At 56.2% G+C, this 21394-nt stretch overlaps 2 protein-coding genes across 2 annotated transcripts in view; one reads left to right on the forward strand and one right to left on the reverse strand.

Moving 5' to 3' along the window:
• Nucleotides 1–10757, forward strand: part of PPP1R37 (protein phosphatase 1 regulatory subunit 37) — a 53299-nt gene extending 42542 nt beyond the window's left edge. Inside the window, exons 2-13 of the mRNA XM_003799503.3 lie at nt 2313–2410; nt 3855–3900; nt 4116–4216; nt 5212–5331; nt 5924–6074; nt 6178–6333; nt 7722–7834; nt 8509–8650; nt 8745–8911; nt 9030–9777; nt 10131–10221; nt 10316–10757. Coding sequence (XP_003799551.1) covers nt 2313–2410; nt 3855–3900; nt 4116–4216; nt 5212–5331; nt 5924–6074; nt 6178–6333; nt 7722–7834; nt 8509–8650; nt 8745–8911; nt 9030–9777; nt 10131–10213 — 1925 coding nt within the window. The 3' untranslated portion in view covers nt 10214–10221; nt 10316–10757. The remainder of the gene's footprint in view (nt 1–2312; nt 2411–3854; nt 3901–4115; nt 4217–5211; nt 5332–5923; nt 6075–6177; nt 6334–7721; nt 7835–8508; nt 8651–8744; nt 8912–9029; nt 9778–10130; nt 10222–10315) is intronic.
• Nucleotides 10758–13216: 2459 nt separating this feature from the next.
• NKPD1 (NTPase KAP family P-loop domain containing 1) lies at nt 13217–21204 on the reverse strand. Its single transcript, XM_003799595.2, has 4 exons — nt 20445–21204; nt 19139–19567; nt 16867–16998; nt 13217–15286 (listed from the first exon to the last, which is right to left on the reverse strand). Exons 1-4 carry the CDS (start codon nt 20533–20535, stop codon nt 13485–13487), a joined length of 2454 nt encoding a protein of 817 aa, XP_003799643.1. The 5' UTR covers nt 20536–21204; the 3' UTR covers nt 13217–13484.
• Nucleotides 21205–21394: the final 190 nt, after the last annotated feature.

A 21394-nucleotide genomic window follows, 5' to 3' on the forward strand; every position in this document is an offset into this window, starting at 1 on the left:
AAAAAAAAAAAAAAAAAACTTTTTGTTGCAGTGGGGTTTAGCTAGCTATGTTGCTCAGGCTGGTCTCAAACTCCTAGGCTCAAGTGACCCTCCTACCTCCTCCAACCAAAGTATTGGGATTACAGACAGTAGCCACTGTACCCACCCATAAAGGGTAGTATTTTAATATCTGACAAGGTAAGGCCTCCTCCCTCCCCTACCCAGTCATTTCTTGGTTCACAATTACCTTGTGATCTTCTTTTCCAGATGAACTCAGACCATTATTTGGTCAGGCTTATTGACCTGTTTTGTTACCTTCCTCCCCACACCTCAAAATAGTGGGACTAGGGTTGGAAAAAATGAACTTGCCAAAACTTGTCTCTGGCCTTAGTGTACCACTCTTAGGCATTGAATTACAGAAACCTCAGGGTCATGATTGTTTTCCATTTTGCAGGAAGAGAAACTAAGGCATAATGAAAGGAAGATAGGGTTGGTGGCCTGGGGCCCTGGGGGCTGCACCTCCTCTCTTTTCTAGTGCCTCCCATTCTCCACTGTCTACTCATTCATGGAACAAATGTTTTAATATCTGATGTTAAGCCCAAGCCTGTGGTGGGGACACAAAGGTCACCGAGACAGCTTGGGCCTTCCTCCCTGAGCTCACAATTCACTGCAGGAGACAGCACCATCCCCACAGAGTAATGACCCAGTGGACAGGGCTGTCATGGGGATCCCAGGGCTGTAGGAGCTAGAGGGGGAGCCTTACCCAGCCTGGGCAGTCTGGGAGGGTTACCTGAAGGAGTGCTGTCAGAGCTAAACACTGAGGGACCTATGGCAATTTGAGAGGTTGCTTGTGAATCTTTTGTTTCCTGTAACTTCCTAGGATGCTAAGAACTGCTAGTAATGACAGTAGCAGCCCTGCTTCATCCCATCTGATATGACCAGCCCAGCCTAGCCTAGGCCTGGGGGTCCTTTATTGACACAAGTGTCTGTCTAGGGCAGTTGTTCTTACCTTCAATGTCCAGTAGATCCTCTGGATCCTTTTTTTTTTTTTTTGAGACAGAGTCTTACTATGTTGCCCTCAGTAGAGTGCTGTAGCGTTACAGCACAGTGGTGAGAGAGGATTTGGGGGGCCTAATGTTAGACTCTGTTAAATCTCAGTCTTCTCCCCTAGAAGATGGGACAGCACTTGATGTGACTGGGGTGCATAGCCCTAACCTGGTGGGAGGGTGAAGGAGGAGTCCACAGGGAAATAGTTACTGGAATCTCCCACAGGGGCTCTCACTGGCACAGGGTGAGGATAGGGACCCATTCCCTGCCCACCCTGTCTCCTCCATGCCTACTCTGCTCTGCTGGCCCCAGGAAGATCTATGTGTAACAGCCAGACCAAATCCTCTCCCTCCTTTGCTCATAGCTTGGCTACCCTGGGATAAAATCCAAGCTCTGATAACCAAAAACTAGAAATGGTACAAAATCTGTCAGCTGAGGAATGGATAAACAAAATGCTAGTAATTACTATTCAACTGTATAAAGGAACTGAAACTCAGAATCATTATGTTCAATGAGAAAAGCCAACCACAGAAGGCCTCATAGTCTTTAGATCCATTTTTAGGAAATGTCCAGAAAAGACAAATCTGTGCAGACAGAAGCCCAGCTTTACCTTCTGGGTTGGGGACTTCCCAAGGACATGCTGTGCAGCTGTTGGGCTTGGATTGCATGACTTCATTCTATGGGCTCATTGCCCACGGGTACCTGGGGCCAGGTCCTGTCTCCTCTGCTTCTGTCCTGGGTCAGGAGGGCTGGCCCTGAGAAGCTGTAAAGAGTGTTTTAGAAGTGGGGGATTCTGAGAGGCACATGGCATTGCAGAGTGGATTTTAAATCCCAGCTCCACTATATACAACTAGTAATGAACTTGGGCAAATTTCTTTATTTTTCTGAGCTTAGTTGCATAGGGTCAAAGTAAGGATATGTTCTCTCATCTGGGGCAGGGGGCATCAAACACCTAGTCTGAGCCTGGCCCTGTGCTAGATGGTGTAGGGACATGATGGTGACCAGCACAGCCCCAGTCATGCCTTCCTACACTTTAGGCAGGGAGATAGCCGTTGAGTAGAAAGGCTATGTGTTCTTACTTGTGTGGTACCTATATGCAGGTCCTCAGGGAGCGGAGGTAAGGTGTGGGGTGCCCTTGGTATCTTCCCTAGGGTAGCAGTGTCCAGCAAGGGGCTTCAAAGTGTAGACAGCTCAGTCAGCCTAGGGGTAGTGGGAGACTGAAGAAGAGAATGTTTGGGGGCAGGAGGTCATGGAGAATCACAGTCCTGGGTCCCCTGTGCCTGCAGCCCAGAATGTGACAGTGGACGAGGTCATCGGTGCCTACAAGCAGGCCTGCCAGAAGCTGAACTGCAGGCAGATCCCCAAGCTCCTCAGACAGCTCCAGGTACGGGGGAGCAGGGGTGGGCCTCCCTGGGTGGAGGGTCCCTGGGGTAGCACTCCCCCACCCCCACAGGATAGGGCTGCACGAGGTTCTCCATACCCCTAGCCTGGCCCTATAATTGAGTAGAAAGTCCTCTGCTCAATTGTAAAACAAATCAGCCTTTTCTTTTCTTTTTTTACTTTGTCACCCTTGATAAAGTGCTATGACATCACAGCTCACAGCAACCTCAAACACTTCAGCTTAAGCGATTCTCTTGCCTCAGCCTCCCAAGTAGCTGGAAGTACAGGCACCTCTACAACACCCGGCTATTTTTTTTTTTTTTTTGAGATGGGGGTCTCACTCTTGCTGCTCAGGGTGGTCTCAAACCTGTGAACTCAGGCAATCCACCCATCTCAGCCTCCCAAGTGCTGGGGTTACAGGCATGAGTCACTGTGCCTGGCCAGATTTTTCATAAATATTTGAACAGTACAGAATTATATAAAGTAAGAAATTTGGCTTGGCACCCATAGCACAGTGGTTATGGCGCCAGCCCCATACTGTGAAGGTGGCAGGTTTGAACCTGGCCCAGGCCAGCTAAACAACTGCAACAAACAATAGCCGGGCGTTGTGACAATCACCTGTAGTCCCAGCTGCTTGGGAGGCTAAGGCAAAAGAATTGCTTAAGCCTGGGAATTTGAAGTTGCTGTGAGCTATAACGCCATAGCCCTCTACTGAGGGCGACATAGTGAGACTCTGTCTCAAAAAAAAAAAAAAAAAAGAAAAGAAAAAGAAATTCAAGTATCTCTCAGCCCCAAAAGGAATCTGTTCCCCAGGGAAGAGCCATGTATATGATTCTTACAAGTCTAGGTTACAAAATCTGTTGTTAAAAGTCTGAATTCCAAAAGTAAGATAAATATATTCTCTTATTTAAAAAAAATAAGTACTACAGACATGAAGAACAAAACCCACTTCTCATTTCCTGCCCTGAACCTTATTCTCTGGGAGCTCCTCTGTTGACTGCTTGGTGTTTTAGTGTTCTGGCCTTTTCCATTCATTTGCAAGTGGGTTGGTCACTATTCAGACAGTTCCACAGCCACATTGTTCTGCCAGCTTCCTAGCCTTTGCCCTGGCTTCTCCCCCTTCCTGGACTCACAGAGGCACCTGGAGCCCTCCCCTCTTACCTTGTCCAGCTGGGGCAGAAGGGGTATGCCAGGCCTGCTCAGCTCCAGAGCTAGCTGTTCTCAGGCCCTGCAGAGCTGTCTTGCTCTTGGAGCCCAGTGCTCCAGGTTCTAACTAATGGATGCTCTCTGGGCCTTTGTTAAGCCACCTTCCCCTAGACCCCAACCTGAACACCATCTAACACTAGGAATAGCAGCCTGTCCAGAGCCTCTGTTCCTCCACTATTAGGGGCTGGCCTGGTTTCTTTAGGTGTCTTCCTTCCTAACCACCGTCTGCTCTGCTCTCCCAGGAGTTCACAGACCTTGGGCACCGCATCGACTGTCTGGACCTGAAAGGTGTGTGTCTGGGCAGGGCTGGAGCCTTTTTGGAGGGGGATCCAAGGGCGGGTAGTGAGCCTGGGCCTGCCTGGGGGTTAGCGGCCTCTGGAGCCAAGCCCAGCCAAGGGCAGCAGCTGGTGGGCAGAGGACCCTTCCAGCCTCCCTTGGCCTGGAGCCCTTACCTTGCACAGCTCATGTCTCAGACATCTGCATGGCCACTGTGTTCCTCTCAGGTGAGAAGCTTGACTATAAGACCTGTGAGGCCTTGGAAGAGGTCTTCAAGAGGCTGCAGTTCAAGGTTGTGGACCTAGAGCAGACAAACCTGGACGAAGATGTGAGTAGCCCTGTCACCGTCCATACAGCTACCTGAGCTCCCTGGCCTCATTGAGGTTTGGGTGGGGAGAGGAGGGACCCCCCTAGACCAGTGGTTCTCAACCTTCTTAATGCTACGACCCTTTAATATAGTTCCTCGTGTTGTGGTGACCTCCAACCATAAAATATTTGTGTTGCTACTTCATAACTGTAATTTAGCTACTGTTATGAATCATAGTAAATCTGATATGCAGGATGGTCTTAGGCGACCCCTGTGAAAGGGTCATTCAACCCCAAAAGGGGTCGTGACCCACAGGTTGAGAATCGCTCCCCTAGACACAGGCTGAGGGGCAGGGCCTCTTGAAGGACAAGAGGGACACACAGTGTGACCAGAGTGGGTGGGGGATGTTGCCACTTCCCCATGGCCCATTCTCATCAGCAAGGGAGAGGGAAGACTTGGGGCTCTGTTGTGAGGAGAGGCCTATGGCCACCAGGGGCCTTTTTAGGACCCCACCCTGGGGATTACTGTGCCTGAGGGGTAGGTTTTAGAAACATTCTGAAAAGCACCTTTCCCATTTAAACCCAGGTTTCCTCACCTCCCCAGGGTTTGGGAGTTCCCAGGCATCCAGGGTGTTAGGCTCCAAGCCTCAGGGAAAGATCCCACAGGCCCCGGGGGAAGGGTCGGAGACAACTGAGGCCAGGGCCCAGAGATGCCAAGGCCTCGTCATTCAGGACTCTGTGGGGCCAGTGATGGAAAACAGACTGGCATCAGCAGATGAAGGGGATGAGCTGATTCCCACAGGTGCAGGCCCCATCTTGCCACAAACACAGCTGGATTTAAGAACGTGGTGCCATGGCCTAGCCCCTCCCTTCTGGGCTGGATGCCTTGTCTGTACTTGTCTTCCTCTCCTGTGAGCTCTCTTGCTACCTAGAACCTCTCATCTCTCTGTCAGACCCTGTGTCAGGGCCACACATCTCTCCCACACGTCTCTCAATCCCCTGTGTTTCTGCCCACAGGGTGCCTCAGCCCTCTTTGACATGATCGAGTACTATGAGTCGGCCACCCACCTCAACATCTCCTTCAACAAGCACATTGGCACCCGGGGCTGGCAGGCTGCCGCCCACATGATGCGCAAGGTGGGTGCCTCCCACCCTCACACTTCCAGAGTTCCCACTCAGGAACGGAAAGTCTAGATGCTTTTCCTGGGCACCCAGCTCTTAGGCCCTGATTCCATGAGCTCCCAGGGTGTGGGCTGTGGTGGGGATGCTGGGCCTGTCTTCGAGGCAATAGGAAAATGGGGCCAAGAGGCACTCTGTAGCCCCAGACCATCCTCATCCCTCCCTGTATAAAGTGTATTTCCCCTCCTTTCTGTGTTACCATCCCTTGGAGGTAGTTGTGGTTTCACTCACATGTGGGAAGGCTAGACCCAGGGAGGGGAGGGGGCTGCTTGGGAACCTCTCTTCTACATAGGAGTCAGGGAGCTTGGCTGCTACCAGTCCTGCCTCGAACACTGACAGGACCCTAGGCTGAGCCCTCCCTCACCAGTCATGGTTTCCCCAGCTGTGAATGGCACCTAGCGCTCACATTCCTATGGGAAAGACCCACCCTGGACTGGTATAGATGTCAGCTGTGGCCTTGCCACTCCCTGAGATGTGGGATGGCCAGTCTCCCAGGTTAGGGAGCACTCGTGCCACACCTGACCCAGTGTCCCCACACCTGCTTCACCAGACGAGCTGCCTGCAGTACCTGGACGCGCGCAACACTCCCCTACTGGACCACTCAGCACCCTTTGTGGCCCGGGCACTGCGTATCCGCAGCAGCCTGGCAGTGCTGCACCTAGAGAACTCAAGCCTATCAGGGCGGCCCCTCATGCTGCTTGGTGAGCCCCAGGGCATGCAGGACCTGCTGGTGGGCGGGGGCTGCTGACTGGGTCTCTTGGGTGGCCTTAGCCAGTCACTGTACACACACCTCTTTCCTGCCAGCCACGGCCCTGAAGATGAACATGAACCTACGGGAGCTGTACCTGGCTGACAATAAGCTGAATGGCCTGCAGGACTCGGCCCAGCTGGGCAACTTGCTCAAGTTCAACTGTTCCCTGCAGATCCTGGACCTCCGCAACAACCACGTGCTGGATTCAGGTGAGTGGGGCCTGCCCACTCCCACCCAACACCAGTCACAAAGCACTTGCTCTGTGCCCAGCCTTGTACTAGGTGGTGCTGGGGATACAGATGTGGCCCAGACAATCCCAACACTGTCCTGGGGCTCACATTTCTGTGGGAAAGATAGACCCATCCTAGACAGTGATGACTTAGAGTGGGCAGCGCTGGGCCAAGGGAGACAGTTTAGGAGCCCAGGGAGGGCTTCCTGGAGGAGGGGACAGCTCAGCTGACATCTGGAGCATGAGGTGAGGTATAGAATGAATAATTATCATATTATTATCATGTTATATAATTATCATATAAATATCAATTATTATAATCTAAAAATTACCATTAAGGAAACAACACTGTTTGGATAAAGGGTGAACTGGAGGCTGTTTTAAGATGATATAGGGAGAGAACAGTGCCACAGGGAGGGACTGGGCCATGATCTGGGGGCTGAGAATGGAACCAGCTTTTTTTTTTTTTTTTTTTTGAGACTGAATCTCACTTTGATGTCCTGGGTAGAATGCAGTGGCATCGTAGCTCATAGCAATCTCAAACTCCTGGGCATAAGTCAAACTCTTCCCTTAGCCTCCCACTGGGACTACAGGGGGCCACCACAACGCCCAGCTAGTTTTTATATTTTTAGTAGAGATGGGGTCTCACTATTGCTCAGGCTGGTCTCAAGCTATTATAATAGCTCAGGCTATTAGCTCAAACTAATCCCAGAGTGCTGGGATTACAGGTGTGAGCCCCTGAGCCCAGCCAGAACCAGCCATTTTAAAATTCTGGGAAGAGAATCTAGGTGGAAACAACAGCAAGTACAAAGGCCCCGAAGTGGGAAGGAGCTTTGATGTTTGATATTTTGTGTTTGGGGGTGGAAGGGGAACATGGGGCAGGAGGGTGGGTGGCCTGGTCAGGAGAGTCCCCTAAACTTGCACTGAAGTAGAGGTGGAGGGGGCCAGAGTAGGCCAGTGAGGCCTAGACCCTACCACAGGCCATGGCTCTTCTGGGCACCCCATTCACAGCCATGAGGGAGACAGAGCCCTGCTGATGAGTATGTACGATAGTCTAGAGACACAGGGTAAACTGGTGAACTGTCTCACCTGTCTGGGGGTAAGATGTATGCTGGAGGAAAAGGAAGCAGCAATGGGGCTGGCAGGGCTGAGCAGCTGCTGAGGCTGGGAAGTGGGGACAGTTGGATTTGTGCAGAGATCAAATTAAATTAGCTGGAGAAGGAGTGTTCCTGGCCCAGGGGTCAGAGGAGCTGGGTGCAGCCCCAGTGCTTATGGGGCTGGGCAGGGAATGAGGATGGAGTTCTTGCTCCTTAACCCCTGGGAAGCACCCGGACCACAGGCAGGGCTCTGACCTCGGGCTTCCCCCAGGTCTGGCCTACATCTGCGAGGGCCTCAAGGAGCAGAGGAAGGGGCTGGTGACCCTGGTGCTGTGGAACAACCAGCTTACGCACACAGGCATGGCCTTCCTGGGCATGACGCTGGTGAGTCGAGCTAAGAGAGGGGAGGGAGGCATGTCGGTCCCTGCCACCAGCTTTCAACAGAGTGATCTACCAGCTGTTACAGCTCCAGTCTTGTCCATCCTGCAAGTTCGGAGACCATTTCAACTCTCAGCTTGCTTGGTCTCCTAGGAAAAGAGCTCTTTAATCTTCTCATATACCCAACATGATAGACCAGTACAGTGCTTTTGCTTACAAACTTAGTGTTTCTGGAAGCCTTCAGTAGATTTTCAGCTTTTAAATTATGAAATATTTAAAGCAAACTAAGTAGGTACAGAAAATCTAAGGGTGAGTACCCTTTAACCAGTACCTGGATAATAATCACTCATAGTGCAGGCTTAAGGACACTTTAGTATAGGTCTAAGCCCTAGGATGAACCTAAGTGTGGAGCTGAGAGGCCCTAACAGGGGCAGGGAGCCCAGGCTTTGGGGGATGGGGCCTGGCTGGGCTCATGGCAGGGTGGGAGTGCACAGGGGCCCTGGCCCTGGGGAGACCTGAAATATCCAAGGGATTCCACCCTTCTAGGCCTGCAGTAGGGCCAGCGCTGCTGAGGAAAGAGCACACATTTGGTTCTTTTACCAGCTTCTTTCCTGACTTGTCCTCCTGGGCCCTTCCTCTACCACTGAGTCACCCCCTCATCCTCACACCCATCCCTCTAGCCGCACACACAGAGCCTGGAGACGCTGAACCTGGGCTACAACCCCATTGGGAATGAGGGTGTACGCAACCTCAAGAATGGGCTCATCGGCAACCGCAGTGTGCTACGCCTCGGCCTGGCCTCCACCAAGCTCACGTGCGAGGGTAGGGCATGGGGCCAGGGAGCAGGCCGGTGGCCTCAGTGGGGTGGCCAGCCGGGCGTGGGGCCCGTGGCCAGCCCCTGCGGTACCCCCCGCAGGCGCGGTGGCGGTGGCAGAGTTCATCGCCGAGAGCCCCCGCCTCCTGAGACTGGATCTTCGGGAGAATGAGATCAAGACAGGCGGGCTCATGGCACTGTCATTGGCCCTCAAGGTGAACCACTCACTGCTGCGCCTGGACATCGACCGTGAGCCCAAGAAGGAGGCGGTGAGCAGGGGCTCTCCTCCGGGCCCTGGGTAACAGGCAGGCAGGCAGGTTAGGGTGGGGTGCAGCAGGGCAGCCCTGAGACCCAGAATGGCGGCAAGCCAGACCTGCCCACTCGTAGGTGAAGAGCTTCATTGAGACGCAGAAGGCACTGCTGGCAGAGATCCAGAACGGCTGCAAGCGCAACTTTGTGCTGGCACGGGAGCGGGAGGAAAAGGAGCAACGGCTGCAGCTATCAGCCTCCATGCCTGAGATCACCATCACTGAGCCCCAGCCTGACGAGGAGCCCAGCCACCAGGAGCCCATGGATGAGCCCATTGCCGGGGCACAGAACGGGGCCCCAAGTCCTGGGCCCAGCCCAGATTCAGACTCAGACTCAGACTCTGATGGGGAGGATGAGGAGGAAGAGGATGGGAAAAAGGATAAGGCCAATGGCAACCAGAGTCCTTCAGCCCCCTGCCCTGCCCTGGTGCCTCCCACGGACTCCCTGGGCCCTGGGGACAGGAGCCCCCCAGGCAGCCCCTGCTCCCCCACTGAGCAGCGCATTTCTGTGTCCAGCCCAGGCCGGGGCCACAAGGTGTTTGTGGTGACCCGGGTGGAGAGTCCACCAGAAAGGGCAGACCTCCCTGTGTGCCCCATCCCTTACTCCCCACCTGCCTTGACCTCCCTACCTGCCTCACCTGCTCTACCACCAGCTGGGGCCATTGGCACCCAGGACCCAGGGTCATCTGAGCCTCAGCCACAGCCGGAGCCGCCTCAGTCAGGGCCACTACTGCCCAATGGCCTGAAGCCCGAGTTTGCCCTCGCACTGCCCCCAGAGCCTCCCCCAGGGCCTGAGGCCAAGGGGGGCAGCTGCGGCCTGGAACACGGTGAGGGGCTCTGGGGCAGGGTGACAAGGGGGCCCTAGGTGCCATGGGTGACCCAAGGCAAGCACCTGCCCATTGGTGGGCCTCGGTTTCCCCCTCTTTACAGTGGTCCTTGAGGGGCAGGGACAAGTAAGTGGGGTTGGCCTTTGGTCCCACCCTTCTTCCCTTGGGTCCTGGGAGCTCTCCCCAAGGTGGGGCATGTAAGGTGTATTGCCTTGAGTCTGACAGTCTTAGTGGCACCTGGGCCCTCTGCTGGCCTAAAGGTCTGGCTTGGGCAGGGCTGGTGGGCCGGGTTGGTGTCTGCACTCTCATCCCAGCCGCCTGACTAGAGGTCGCTGGCCCATCCTCCCCCACAGAACTGAGCTGCTCCAAGAACGAGAAGGAGCTCGAGGAGCTGCTTCTGGAAGCCAGTCAGGAATCTGGGCAAGAGACACTGTGACACTTTAGGTGAGGTGGGGGGCTAGGGGACCCAGAGAACTAGGGAGGGATCTGGGAGACCCCCTGGCTCTGACAGTCCCTCCCGCAATCTCTTCTCCCCAAGTTCCTTCTTTCTGATCGGTCTTCGATGAGCTGAGGCCAGAGCCATGAGAGTCTGCTCACCTTCACCCCCAGCCTACCTGAGGCCCGGGACCCCCTTCCCACAGCAACACTACAAGGGGTGCAGGAGCTACAGGGAGTGGCCCTCCCCACCCTGACTTGAGCACTTCTATTTATGTGTCCTCCCCTCGAAGACTCTGGGCTGGGGGGAGAGAGGAGGAAGAGGAGGTCTCCAAGGCCATCAGGCCACAAGACCAGGCTCCTGTTCTGGAGGGGCCTGGTCAGCCAGGCTTGCCCTGTTGAGGGCAGAAGTCCTGGATGGTGGTGGGATGGTCCTCCTGTGGCCCTGGGCACAGAACCAGGCAGGCAACATGGCATGGGAGGGCCGGTGAGTGATGGTGGTGGTTGGAATCCATAGAACAGCCCCAGACAGGGTGAGGGCCGGGGGTGGGGTATGGTGGGGTGGGGGGTGGGAGCAGAGGATCAGAGCTTTCTTTTTCTTAAGTGCAATAAATCTATCAGGGAGCTGGGGCGGACAGCAACTGGGGTTCTGGGGACCCTGCTGCTCAGGCCATTTGAGGCTACGTCCTGAGAGGCACTACAACCTGAGGGTGGGTGGGAGTGTGGGGGTGGGGGTGGGTGGGCAGAGGACTAGGGTGGGCCCATCCTGTCGGTGCAACTCTGTTCACACCTTTTCTAATAAACCAGGGCTGGGTTCACCACCTGTCTGTTCTCTGCTTTGTACTGATCCTGGGTGCCCCCAGGCAGGTGGCTGGGCACGTGGAGCTGCTTCACCCCACCCCCAGCCTCCTGTGCGTCTGGGGTCTCACCCGTTAGGCCACAGACAGCCCTGTTAACACCCACCCTTTCTTCAGGAAGAGATCAGCCCCAAGTAGTTTGCAGCTTTGGGTCTGGGTTGTCAGGGTGCTGGATGCGGCATACAGGGTCAGAAGTCTTTGTTTTGCCATGGCTCAAGGAGAGCAGATCCCAGCCTGTCCCCTCCAGCCCTAGGAGCCTGTCTGGGTAGCCTATTTCCCTTCCCCAGCACAGGCCTGGTTGCAGTGGGGCACTGAAGAGCGTCTCTCAGAGATCTGTTTCTCCCTTTAGAATGAGAGAGCCAGCTGATGAGAAAGGCCTGGGCCACCTACCTAGGGACAGTTTCCCAGAAAAGCTCCACACCTGAGAGGAAAGCATGCACCACGGTGGGCAGCATGCTGTCCCAGCCATCGCAGCTACTCTGACTTGCTGTTTTTGTTTGCACACTCTCCCAAAACTCTAGTTTTAAGAGGCACATGGTCAGAGTCATAGCTCATGGTAACCTTGAACTTCTGGGCTCAAGCAAGCCATCCTTCTGCCCCAGTTTCCCAAAGTGCTGGGATTATAGCATTGACAGGCCTGGCCATGATCAGTCTTAATATAAAATGAGCAACAATTTGACTGCTGCTTATATACATACCACATGGCAGGAGCTGCAACTTCTTACTGGGACTTGGGGATCCTAAGTCCTCCCCTTCAGCCAAGTCTATGCATTAGTGTCTGTCTCTTATAGTACCCCACTCCTGGTACCAGGAGTAAAAATTTATTTTCAGCCTAGCTTGTAGGTGGTAAGAAATAAACCCAAGCAAAACTGGCTTAAGGGAGGCAAAAGGGAAGGGAAATATATTGGCCCCAACAGCACATTTGCAGAGACACTGACCAGTGTCATGAGACCCCACATCTCTCCCTCTAGTGGCTTCATTCTTGGGCAGCTCTCCCCAACTGTTAGGAAACATCTTTGAGTAGGTCCAGGCTTATCACCCCTGTTTAGCCATGCCAAGGGTGAAAACCAATGCATCTGCCCCGACAATTCCAGGGAAAATCACAGGGGGCTCCCACTGACTTACGTCTACTTGCAACATAATTATTGGCCAGGAGAGCTGAATGCTGGTTTTGGCCACACATGGATGCTGTGCCTAGCTTTGGAGCTAAGAAATGTGAGGCCCATGGCCCCAGAGCCCCATGGCCTGAAGGTGGGTGCCTTTTCAGAGCTCTTGGGTCCTTCCAAGATTATCCCATCTGCCCTCAGGGCCCTTAGAAGTCACACCCTTGACCTCTAGTCCCAGGTATGTTCAGTCCCTGCCACCTTTGCCTGTGCCCCCACACACTGGATCCATGCACCCCACAAGCCTATGTTCCTAAATATTTGACCAGTGGGGAATTGTGCAACACCAAGGTACAACACCCCCATCCGAGGTCTCTGTCCCAGTGTGGGACAGGGAAGGTGATAAATCACATAGGCAAGTCCAGCTCCAGCCCTAGTTAAGACCCCTTCTGCCTGGCTCTGGCCTCAGACCCTATGTGTCCCCCAAGTGCCTCCTCTCTGCTCAGCTTCCCTGTCTTCACCAAGAGGCTGACTGGGGGTTTCAGTCTCAGTGACCAAACAGTGGTCCTTAGGTAGGCCTGGAGTAACCCAAAAAGCAGGTACCTTGTAGACGGTTACTTGTCTGGGGGAGGCAATGCCACCCACCCCAACTGGTTAAGGTGCCAATGATGCCTAATTAATCCATTATGCTGAGGGCAGAGCCACCCTGAGGCACATAGCAGTCTATTGAGGCCACCAGGGACACCACCCTTGGAAATGCCAGCTCCTTCCCTGTTCACAGAGGGGCAGGCTAGGGCGTGAGGACTAGGACCAGGATCCCCTGAGGACTGGGTGCTCCCTGTTGCCTGAGTCAACCTGGCCTTTCCACCCTTCATATCCTCTGCCTCTGAGGCCTCGCCCACCACCCCCATGGCCCCACCTGCCATGAGGATGGCGGCTGAGGCAGCCAGCACAGCTCAGTTCTGGCTCCCTAAGAAGGAAGTGGGCTGCAGGAGAGGGCAGATGTAATCCCTAGACCCCACTAAGTCAAGGAAACCCAGGACATAAAGATAAACCAGGGCTTTCTACTCCTTCATTTACTGCACTTGAACCCTGAGCTCCTTGCTGGTTAGTGCCTGTTCCCAGACATGGCACCACATACTGCCCTATTTCTAGGGCTACCGCCCATGGCTTCCTCTAGTTCACAGGTTCAGCCCTCATTCGGACCCTGGATGGATCGTAGGCCCAGTCTGGCCCCTTCCTCCCTCGTGTGGGCAGGTGAAGTCCCACATTCCAGGCCCACCCAGCCTGGATTTTCTGGATTGAAGTGCGCTCAGGCCGCTGGCTTTGGCTTCCCCCCACGGGCCCTGTCCCGGGGTTGGTGAACTTCGCAGGCATGTCCTGCAGCATGGCCTGGCCAGGTTGCCCGGGAGGCTCCCCCAGCGGCTCCGTTGGCAGCGTGGGGGGTGTTGTGGGCTGGAGACTTAGGCGGGCTTTGCGGCTTGAGCGCGCTGACGGCTCGAATGAGGCCCATGCGGCGGCGGATAGAGTGGTCCAGGTTGACGGTGCAGCTCAGCAGGCTCTGCGCCTCAGCCACAGTGAAGGGGAAGTCAGCTCCCAGGAAGCGCTGGAAAAGCTCGGGGTCGCCGTCCAGATCGAGCACATTCTGCAATGCCTTGGTCATGGTGTGTAGCTCGCTGCTGTTGTCGCAGAACACGTCCCAGAGGCGCATGCGGCCCTCGGGCGCGCCCCCGGCCTGCTGCCTGTCCTCCAGGCACTGCAGCGTCCAGCTAAGGCGGCACGGCCACTGGTTAGCGAGCACAACCCAAGCCACGGCCTGGCGCGGCGTGGGGCCCTCTAAGTCACCCTGCTGCTGCTGTAGTAGGCGCACGGTGATGGGCACGGTGTTGACGATGCGCCTCATGGACACCACGTTGTCGGGCACGTACTCGTACAGGCAGTCGCGCTCGTCGTGCAGACAAAAGAGTGCTTCCTGGATGCGTCGCCCCGCCTCAGCGTCGATGTGGCCCTGCGGCGTGGATGTGGTCCCCGTCTGTGTTTTCACCGCCAGCAGTTGCGCGCCCTCGCCCCCCACACCCTCGCTAGCCGGCGACAACAGCTTTCCCGTGATCTCGCGGTACAGCAGGTCGTCGCGGCTCTGCACAGCATCGTGCAGGAACTGCAGTTTTGTGCGGCGGCCCATGACCGGCACGGAGAAGGGCAGCGTGACGGTGCGGTTAAGGAAGAGGTAGCCATTGTCCGCCGTCCCCTTCATGTTGCCAGCGTTCTCAAGGCACGCAGCCAAGATGCTGGGGTCTACCACCAGGATGAAGATAAAGGGTGCATGGCTGTCGGACAGCAGGGTGTTGATGGCATTGAGGACACCTACCACGCGCTCCGGGTAGCACGTATCCAGCCCCGTGACCTCCAGGACCACGCGCAGGCGGCGGCGCTGGTAGATCTCCAGGAAGCACAGGAAGTCGGTGAGCAGCTCCACCTCCTTCTTCACCTCGCACATGAAGCCCAGCTGACTGCCAAACTTCTCGCGTGACACCAGACGCTCAATCTTCTTACGCTGGCTTACGAACAGGTGCTTGCACACCGAGTACACGGCCATGAGCAGCCCTGATCCCGAAAGTGTGGTTGCCGCTCCTCCAAACACCTTGAGCAGGCTGCCGCTTGCGCCCCCGTGGCCCGGCGCGTGGCCGCCCAGGGACAGGTAGAGCAGGCCCACACCTAGAGCGAGCGCCACCAGCAGCCCCAACAGCCCCAGGCACACGCGGCGCCGGCAGTGCCACTCACGCTGGCAGCAGCCCTGTGTGGGGACCGGCTTATTGCCCATCACCGAGTACACGCTGAAAGGCAGAGCGCCGTAGTGGTGGCGGATGCCCTCGCACAACGTGGTCACCAGCCCGGCCCACAGCTTGTCGGTGCCCGCATACTGCCAGGCGCTGAAGCGGATGAAGAGAAACTTCACGTTTTTGCGCCGCAGGTGCACCTCGGTGATAATTGGCTGCAGGAACACCAGGTACCACAGCAGCCGCGGGACACTCCAGCCGCTCACTGGCCGTGGCCTCCACTGCACGCGCTGCAGCTCCTCCGTCTCGCGCTGCGCCGCCTCTTGCTGCATCAGCGCTGTGGGGGCGGGGAGGGGGGTAGTAACGTGGACAGCTGAGGAGGGGGTGGGGTGCTCCCGGAGAGATCCCTGGCACTGAGCAGAGAACTAGGAGGGAACTTAAGAAGGTGAGCCCCAGCCGGGTCTCCTGCCTGCACCTTTTAAGAGCTAGGAGCAGGTGCATAAGGCGCAGCATAGAGAGGCCTGGAGTCAGGCTTGGACTGGAAGTGACCTAAGGATGAGGCTTGGGGTCAAGAATGGGTAGAGTCTTCAGAAGAGAGAGGATGGGATGAGGCAACAAGGGACACAAGGAAGAGCCAGGAATGGGCAAGGGGCAGGAGGCAGGTCCAGAGGCCTGAGGTAGAGTAGGGTAGGCTCTAAGAGAGGTGGGGCGGGTCTAGGGATAAGTGAAGCCAAGAGGAATGCCAGGCAGCACAAGACAGCCTTGCTCTGATTTTCTGGGCTTACTGCTCCTCCTCCAGGGAGCCCTTCCTGATCCTCAAGGGCCCTCAGTTCTTCCCATTCTGGGTCATCACCGTCTTTTTTGTTTTTTGGCCAGGGCTGGGTTTGAACCTGCCACCTCTGTCATATGGGGCTGGCACCCTACCCTTTTGAGCCACAGGTGCCACCCAGTTGTCACTGTCTTAAGGACAACTGTGTCACCCCTGTATGGATGGTGAGCCCCAGGAGGCAGGGTGCTGGTCATCTTGGTCACTGCTGTGTCCCCTGGGCACCCAGGAGGTGCTGGGAGAATGCTGGGGGAAGAACGGAGCATGAGAAATCAGGGCAGGATCCATCTCTGAGCACAGTGAGTGAATGGGAGTGTCTAAGTCAGCCAGCACAGAGCAGGACTCCCCCATAATGCTGTCTCTTTTTCCTTATATCCTAATCTCTTCTCTTGCCAGGAGCCTGTTCGTTCCTCTGTGGCAACACAGGGGCAGGACAGGGACTTGTTTAGCAGGTGCTCAGGAACGAAAGGCTGTTGGCCTCCACCAGGGCTGGGCAAACAGAGGAAGACAGTCGCCCCTACCCCTACAGCCATACTTCAGAACCAAGGTCTGAGCTCCATCTGGGTGAACCAGGTCAGAGCAGCAGGGGAGGTTTTTAACTCATGTTTTCAATTAACACCTGTCTGTCAGGTGACTGATGAGTGCCCAGCACAGGACCAGGGCTGAGAAGAAGTGGGTGTTCAGGGGCACCAGAGCCCATCAGGGTGTGGTAGGAGCCTGCATCCTCAGTGAGGAATCTGGGCTCTCTCCCTAGGGTGCTGAGAAGCATGGAAGGCTCTGAGCAAGGGAAGGACAGACCAGATATATATTTCAGAAGAATTCCTTGGAGTGGATTTGGGTAGTGGGACAATGGAAGGAAGTGAGACTTACTGGTGGCCAGGAGGCCAGTGGTCCAGAAACAAGGGGCAGAGGTGGACACAAGGAGGGGCCTGCGTACTGCTAAGTTGGGGGTGCTTGGGCTGGAGCAGGCTGGCCTCAAGGCAAGGAGGTGTGAGGGAAGCCTGGAGCTGGGTAGGGACCGGAGGCTGTTTCTCTTCCTCCCCAAGCCCCCCGCCCCCGCCCCTAAACCTTCAACACACACAGGTCCTCACCAGTGATCTTGTCCAGCATCATGTGCAGGCGGCAGCCAAAGGGGGCATAGAAACCCACAGTCACAGGGACAGGCACGTGGCAGAGAGTCTTTGCTAGGCAGCTGCAGTAGACGTCATCCTCTGTCAGGATGTCTAGAAGTTCAGGGTGGGGAAACTGAGTCAGTGAAGCTGCCAGGTGCCTACCTCCTCCCATCTGCCCTCCACAGCCCCTGCCTTCAGCTTCTCCCTGCACAAGCATCCCCTCCCTGATCCCTGTGAAGTGACTCAGGTCAAACCTTGCAACAGAGGTTTCTGGGACCCTCAGCAGCCTCCACTGCCAGGGCTAGATCTGCCCCTTTGGAGCTTACAGAGGGACCTAACCCCAGACCTGCCAGGCTGAGGCTGGGAGGCTGGATACTTCCCAGCCCAAGACCTGTGGGAAGTTGGCTGCCCTGACCCTAGATCACCAGGCTTGGCCACCAACCTGTGGTCCTTGCAGAAAGACCCCAAGGGCCTTTCCTGGGACAGGAGGCCCTTGGTACTAAGATACTGCTCAATTTCTGCCTCCTCTTCTAGGCTGCTACCACCATGGAGGAACCCTGAGGGCCATAGCTCCTCTCAGCTTTCTGCCCATCCACTACCTGACCTCTGTTCCTCACCATGACCTCATGTCCACAAGTCAAAAAATCCCACACAGCCCAGGCTCAGGAGAGAGTTGCACAGATCCAAGTTCCAGTCATAGCCCCACCATTCTATGCCAGAGAGGCCTCTGAGACAGAGGCCTCTGCAAGGCTCCATGTTTTCCTTGGAAGAGGTGGGTGGCAGAGATGCCAGGGACCAGAGATGCCAAAGGGTCTGGCCAATGCCAGGCCCTCAGTCAATGCTGTTGTCTTAAATGGTCATTTAGGGCCATGTGGGGCCTTGGGCACCATGCATAAGCACTATAATGTCCACTCTGCTGAGGGCAGGTCCACTTTTTGGACCTGGTACTATGCTGCCAGAAAAGTAGGATTCAGTAATGGGGGGTGCCAGGCTGGCCTCGTGGTGCAGCCTACTTTCAGGAAGACCTGGTTGGCTGCAGGCAATAGGCCATGCCTGGTGGCAGAGCCACAAAGGCAGATGGAAGACTCAGGACCTGTCGTCTGAAGTGGTGGGCAGGTGGGTCTCATTCCAGACTCTGTTTCTCTGCATGTGAAATGAGCATCATGGGCGGGGGCTCCAATGACAAGGTCCTGTCCCTATTGTTTCACTTTCAAACCAGACCTAGAAACCAGCTGTGTGTCCCACCTCTGTTGCACATGACCCTGGTCAAGCTGCCAGCACCTTTCGCCTGGAATCCTGCCTGCTCACTAAGCCACCTGCTTCTACCCTCCCTCTGCACCCTGTTCTCCTGGTACACCCTGAGTCAGCTCATGTTCCTCCTCCACTCAGAACTACCTATGGCTCCCACCTCACTCAGGAAAAGCCAAAGTGATGGCTTCCTTCCTGTCCCTGGAACATGTCACCTTAGACTTTGCATTTGATGACCCTACTATGCTGTTTTTGCTCAAATGTTGCCATCACAAGACCAGGCCTGATGACCCTGTTTAATCTGCATACCCTGACACATCCCATTGCCTTTCCCTGCCTTATAGTCCCCCAATGTGGTTGTCATTGGGTGGCACACTTCTAGGCTTATTTAACTTGTTTCCTCCCACCTGCCCCCGCCGCCAGCAGAATGTGAGCTCCATGGAGACAGAGCTCTGAGCTGGCCCTGTCCCCTGCTGTGCCCCATGAACAGTGCCTGGCACACACATGGGCGTTCAGGACCTAGTCATGGAATGAATGAATGAGTGGGGGGTCATTCCCCACACTGACTATCCTCTGCTTCCTAGCTGCTGTCTTTTGCTGTAGCTTCACACTTGATCTGTCTCCCCCACAACCAGAGCTGGCCAGCAAGCTGGTGTACACCGCCGCCGCCTGCCCACCTCCCTTGTGGCCCGCTGGGCCTGGGGAAGGAGGGCTGGAAAGAGAAAGCAGACCCAGGGTGCTAGCAGAGGGAGTGGGAGAGGCAGGCCCTTGCAGCCCAGCCCAGGACAGAGACATTGTGGATAGGTCTGGCCTGGAAGCCAGCAGGTAAAGCAGAGGCAACCGGCCTGGGACCCAGCATCAGGGTGAGTGCCCTCCTGGGCAGGAACCAGAGTGTGGGATGAGGGTCAGGCCCGAGGCACTAGCCAGGGAGCAGGAGGCCCAGGCGGGAAGCAAGGCAGCAGGAGCCAGGCATGGAGCCCACTGAAGAGGGCTGGGTGAGCACCGGAGCCGTAGGAGGTGAAGGAGCCGCAGGCTGCAGGAGCAGGCAGGGGCCGGGCATCCGTGGGCTCGCTGGGCTCCAGGAGGGTGCCGGCTGCTGAGGGCAGGGCGGGGCCTCTGCTGGCCATGATGGGTGCCACAGTGGGTGAGGTGGTGGGCATGGGGAGCGGCTGGGGGGCGCTGGCTGGTCCCTGGGGGACAGGTAGCCCCTTCTGGGCACCTTGAGTAGGGCAGAACCGCTGCCGCAGGGGATTGGGAAGTAGGAGCTGAGGCTGCCGCTGCTGCTGGACAGGGGGCTGGGGACCCCGATGCCAGCTTCCACTTGCCCCCTGTTGGCAGTGGTAGGCCCGCTGCCAGCATGACTTGGGGGATGACCGACAAGGCCCATGGATTCGAGGGGCCACTGCATCATGGCGCCACTGATGACAGTATCCTAGAAGGAAGGAAGTGGGAGGTAAACTGGACTTGGGTCCCTGACCCCTGGGTGGCACCAGGATGTTTATAAGTGGAGCCTGGGGCCAAAGCATTCTTGGGAACCTCAGAGGCCCCAAAGAAGTCATAAAGACGGTGAGGAGAAAGGTGAAGAGAGGCAGGATCTGTGCACAGGAGGAAAGAGGAAAGGGTGCAGGATTTCGGCCGGGAAAGGGGGCTGGAGAGAGTATGCTGCCTGAGGTCAGCTGGTCTCTGGTGGGGGCCCCCAGTGCAGGGTAGGTGGCTGGGAGGAATCCAGTGGAAGCTGGCCTGGTTGATCAGAGGAGGCCAGAGTGATGGGTGGTAGCCATGGAGAGAGGATAGGCCAGGGATTGGGAAGGGGGTCCTTGTCCCTGGGCTCAGGTCAAGCTGAGTGGAAGGGTGCTGACCAGGGAGGCTCGGGCACCCGCCCGGCCCTGAGGAGGCTGAATCAGCCCTAATGGGAGGTAATTGCCCCCTCCCCACCCTGAGCAGGAGCACCTGTTGTCACCACCAGAAATTCAACCCACATCTCATTCAGACAATGTGGGGGCTCCCTCTCTACTCCCACTCCAATAGCACTGTGGCCTCCCAGACTAGGGGTGGGTGGGGAATCTCTTCCCACACTGGGGTAAGGGCCAGACCAAGTGGACATCCCTGCTTCCATCTCCAGCCCTGGCTCTTCCATTTGGTCGCACCCGGGTTATGCCCCCCCAGCCCTACTGTGGACATGTCTCTGTAGGGTGTGCTAGTGGCTTTTCTCTCCTGGTAACAGTGATTCTCCTTTTGGGCTTCCATCCACAAGGCTACCTCCCAGGTCTCTCAGCTTGCCATGACTCACCCCCAAATTGAACCCTTACCTTTTTGGTGCCCCAACTCTGGGTCCAAGAAGTTGCACTCAGTGGGAGTCTGGGCACCCTTGGCGAAGTGGACGTTGTAGTGTTTGTACATAGCAGCAGGGCAGCAGGGTGCGAGGGACCTGCTCCTCCTGGGGCAGGAGGGGGAGGCCAGGCTCAGTCGCCTGCCCCCTTGGGCAGACACAGCAGAACTGAGGCGAGGGTCTTTCCCCTGCCCCAGAACAGCTTGGATAGGCGAGAGGTTTGATCCCAGATATTGGTTGGGTTCTTGGGTCACCTTCCTGGGGGAGGTGCCTGTTAGGGTACAGTGGGGGAGGGGGTGTCAAGATAGAGGAGGGGTGGCTAATTTACGGTTGGATGGTCTAGTATTTGGGAGCCTCTGGGTTTCTGAGGAGCTGGGACATTGTGGAGTGTCGAGCAAATGTGAGAGATGGGAAGTTGGGAAATGGGGGAGCTGGAGTAGCAGCTGAGTGACACAAGGGGGCACTAAAACAGGGGCACTCTGGGGGTGAGAGGCTGATGAGGCTTGAAGGGATACAAAACCAGCGAGGTGAATTGGGGAGCAGCCAAGAATATGGGGTGACTGAAATTTCAGAGCTGGGTATATTGGAGGTGCAATGAGGGATGTAGGGAAGGGAGTTCTGGGGGAGCAATGAAATCGCAGTGGTCTAATTTGGGCAGAGGCTCAGCAAACTCGGAGGAGATGAGATGTATAGGATTTGATCCATGAAGAACTAAAAGCAGGATAGGGGAAGGATGCTGTAGAGGGAGAGGGATGGGGAAGTCCAAGGGGTAGAAGGAATTGGGGTGGCCCACCCGCCACCCCTCCTCCCCAGTCCCAGGTCCCTGGTACCTGATGGTGGCCTTGCGGCCCCAGCTCCCTGCCCTGCCGCTGAGCTCCCGTGCCAGCCCCGCCGGATCAGAACGTCAGTGCAGGCCCAGACGAGGGAGGC

This window comes from Otolemur garnettii, unplaced genomic scaffold (genome assembly GCF_000181295.1).
Source record: "Otolemur garnettii isolate 467f Iridium unplaced genomic scaffold, OtoGar3 scaffold00152, whole genome shotgun sequence".
NCBI classification, from domain to species: domain Eukaryota; kingdom Metazoa; phylum Chordata; class Mammalia; order Primates; family Galagidae; genus Otolemur; species Otolemur garnettii.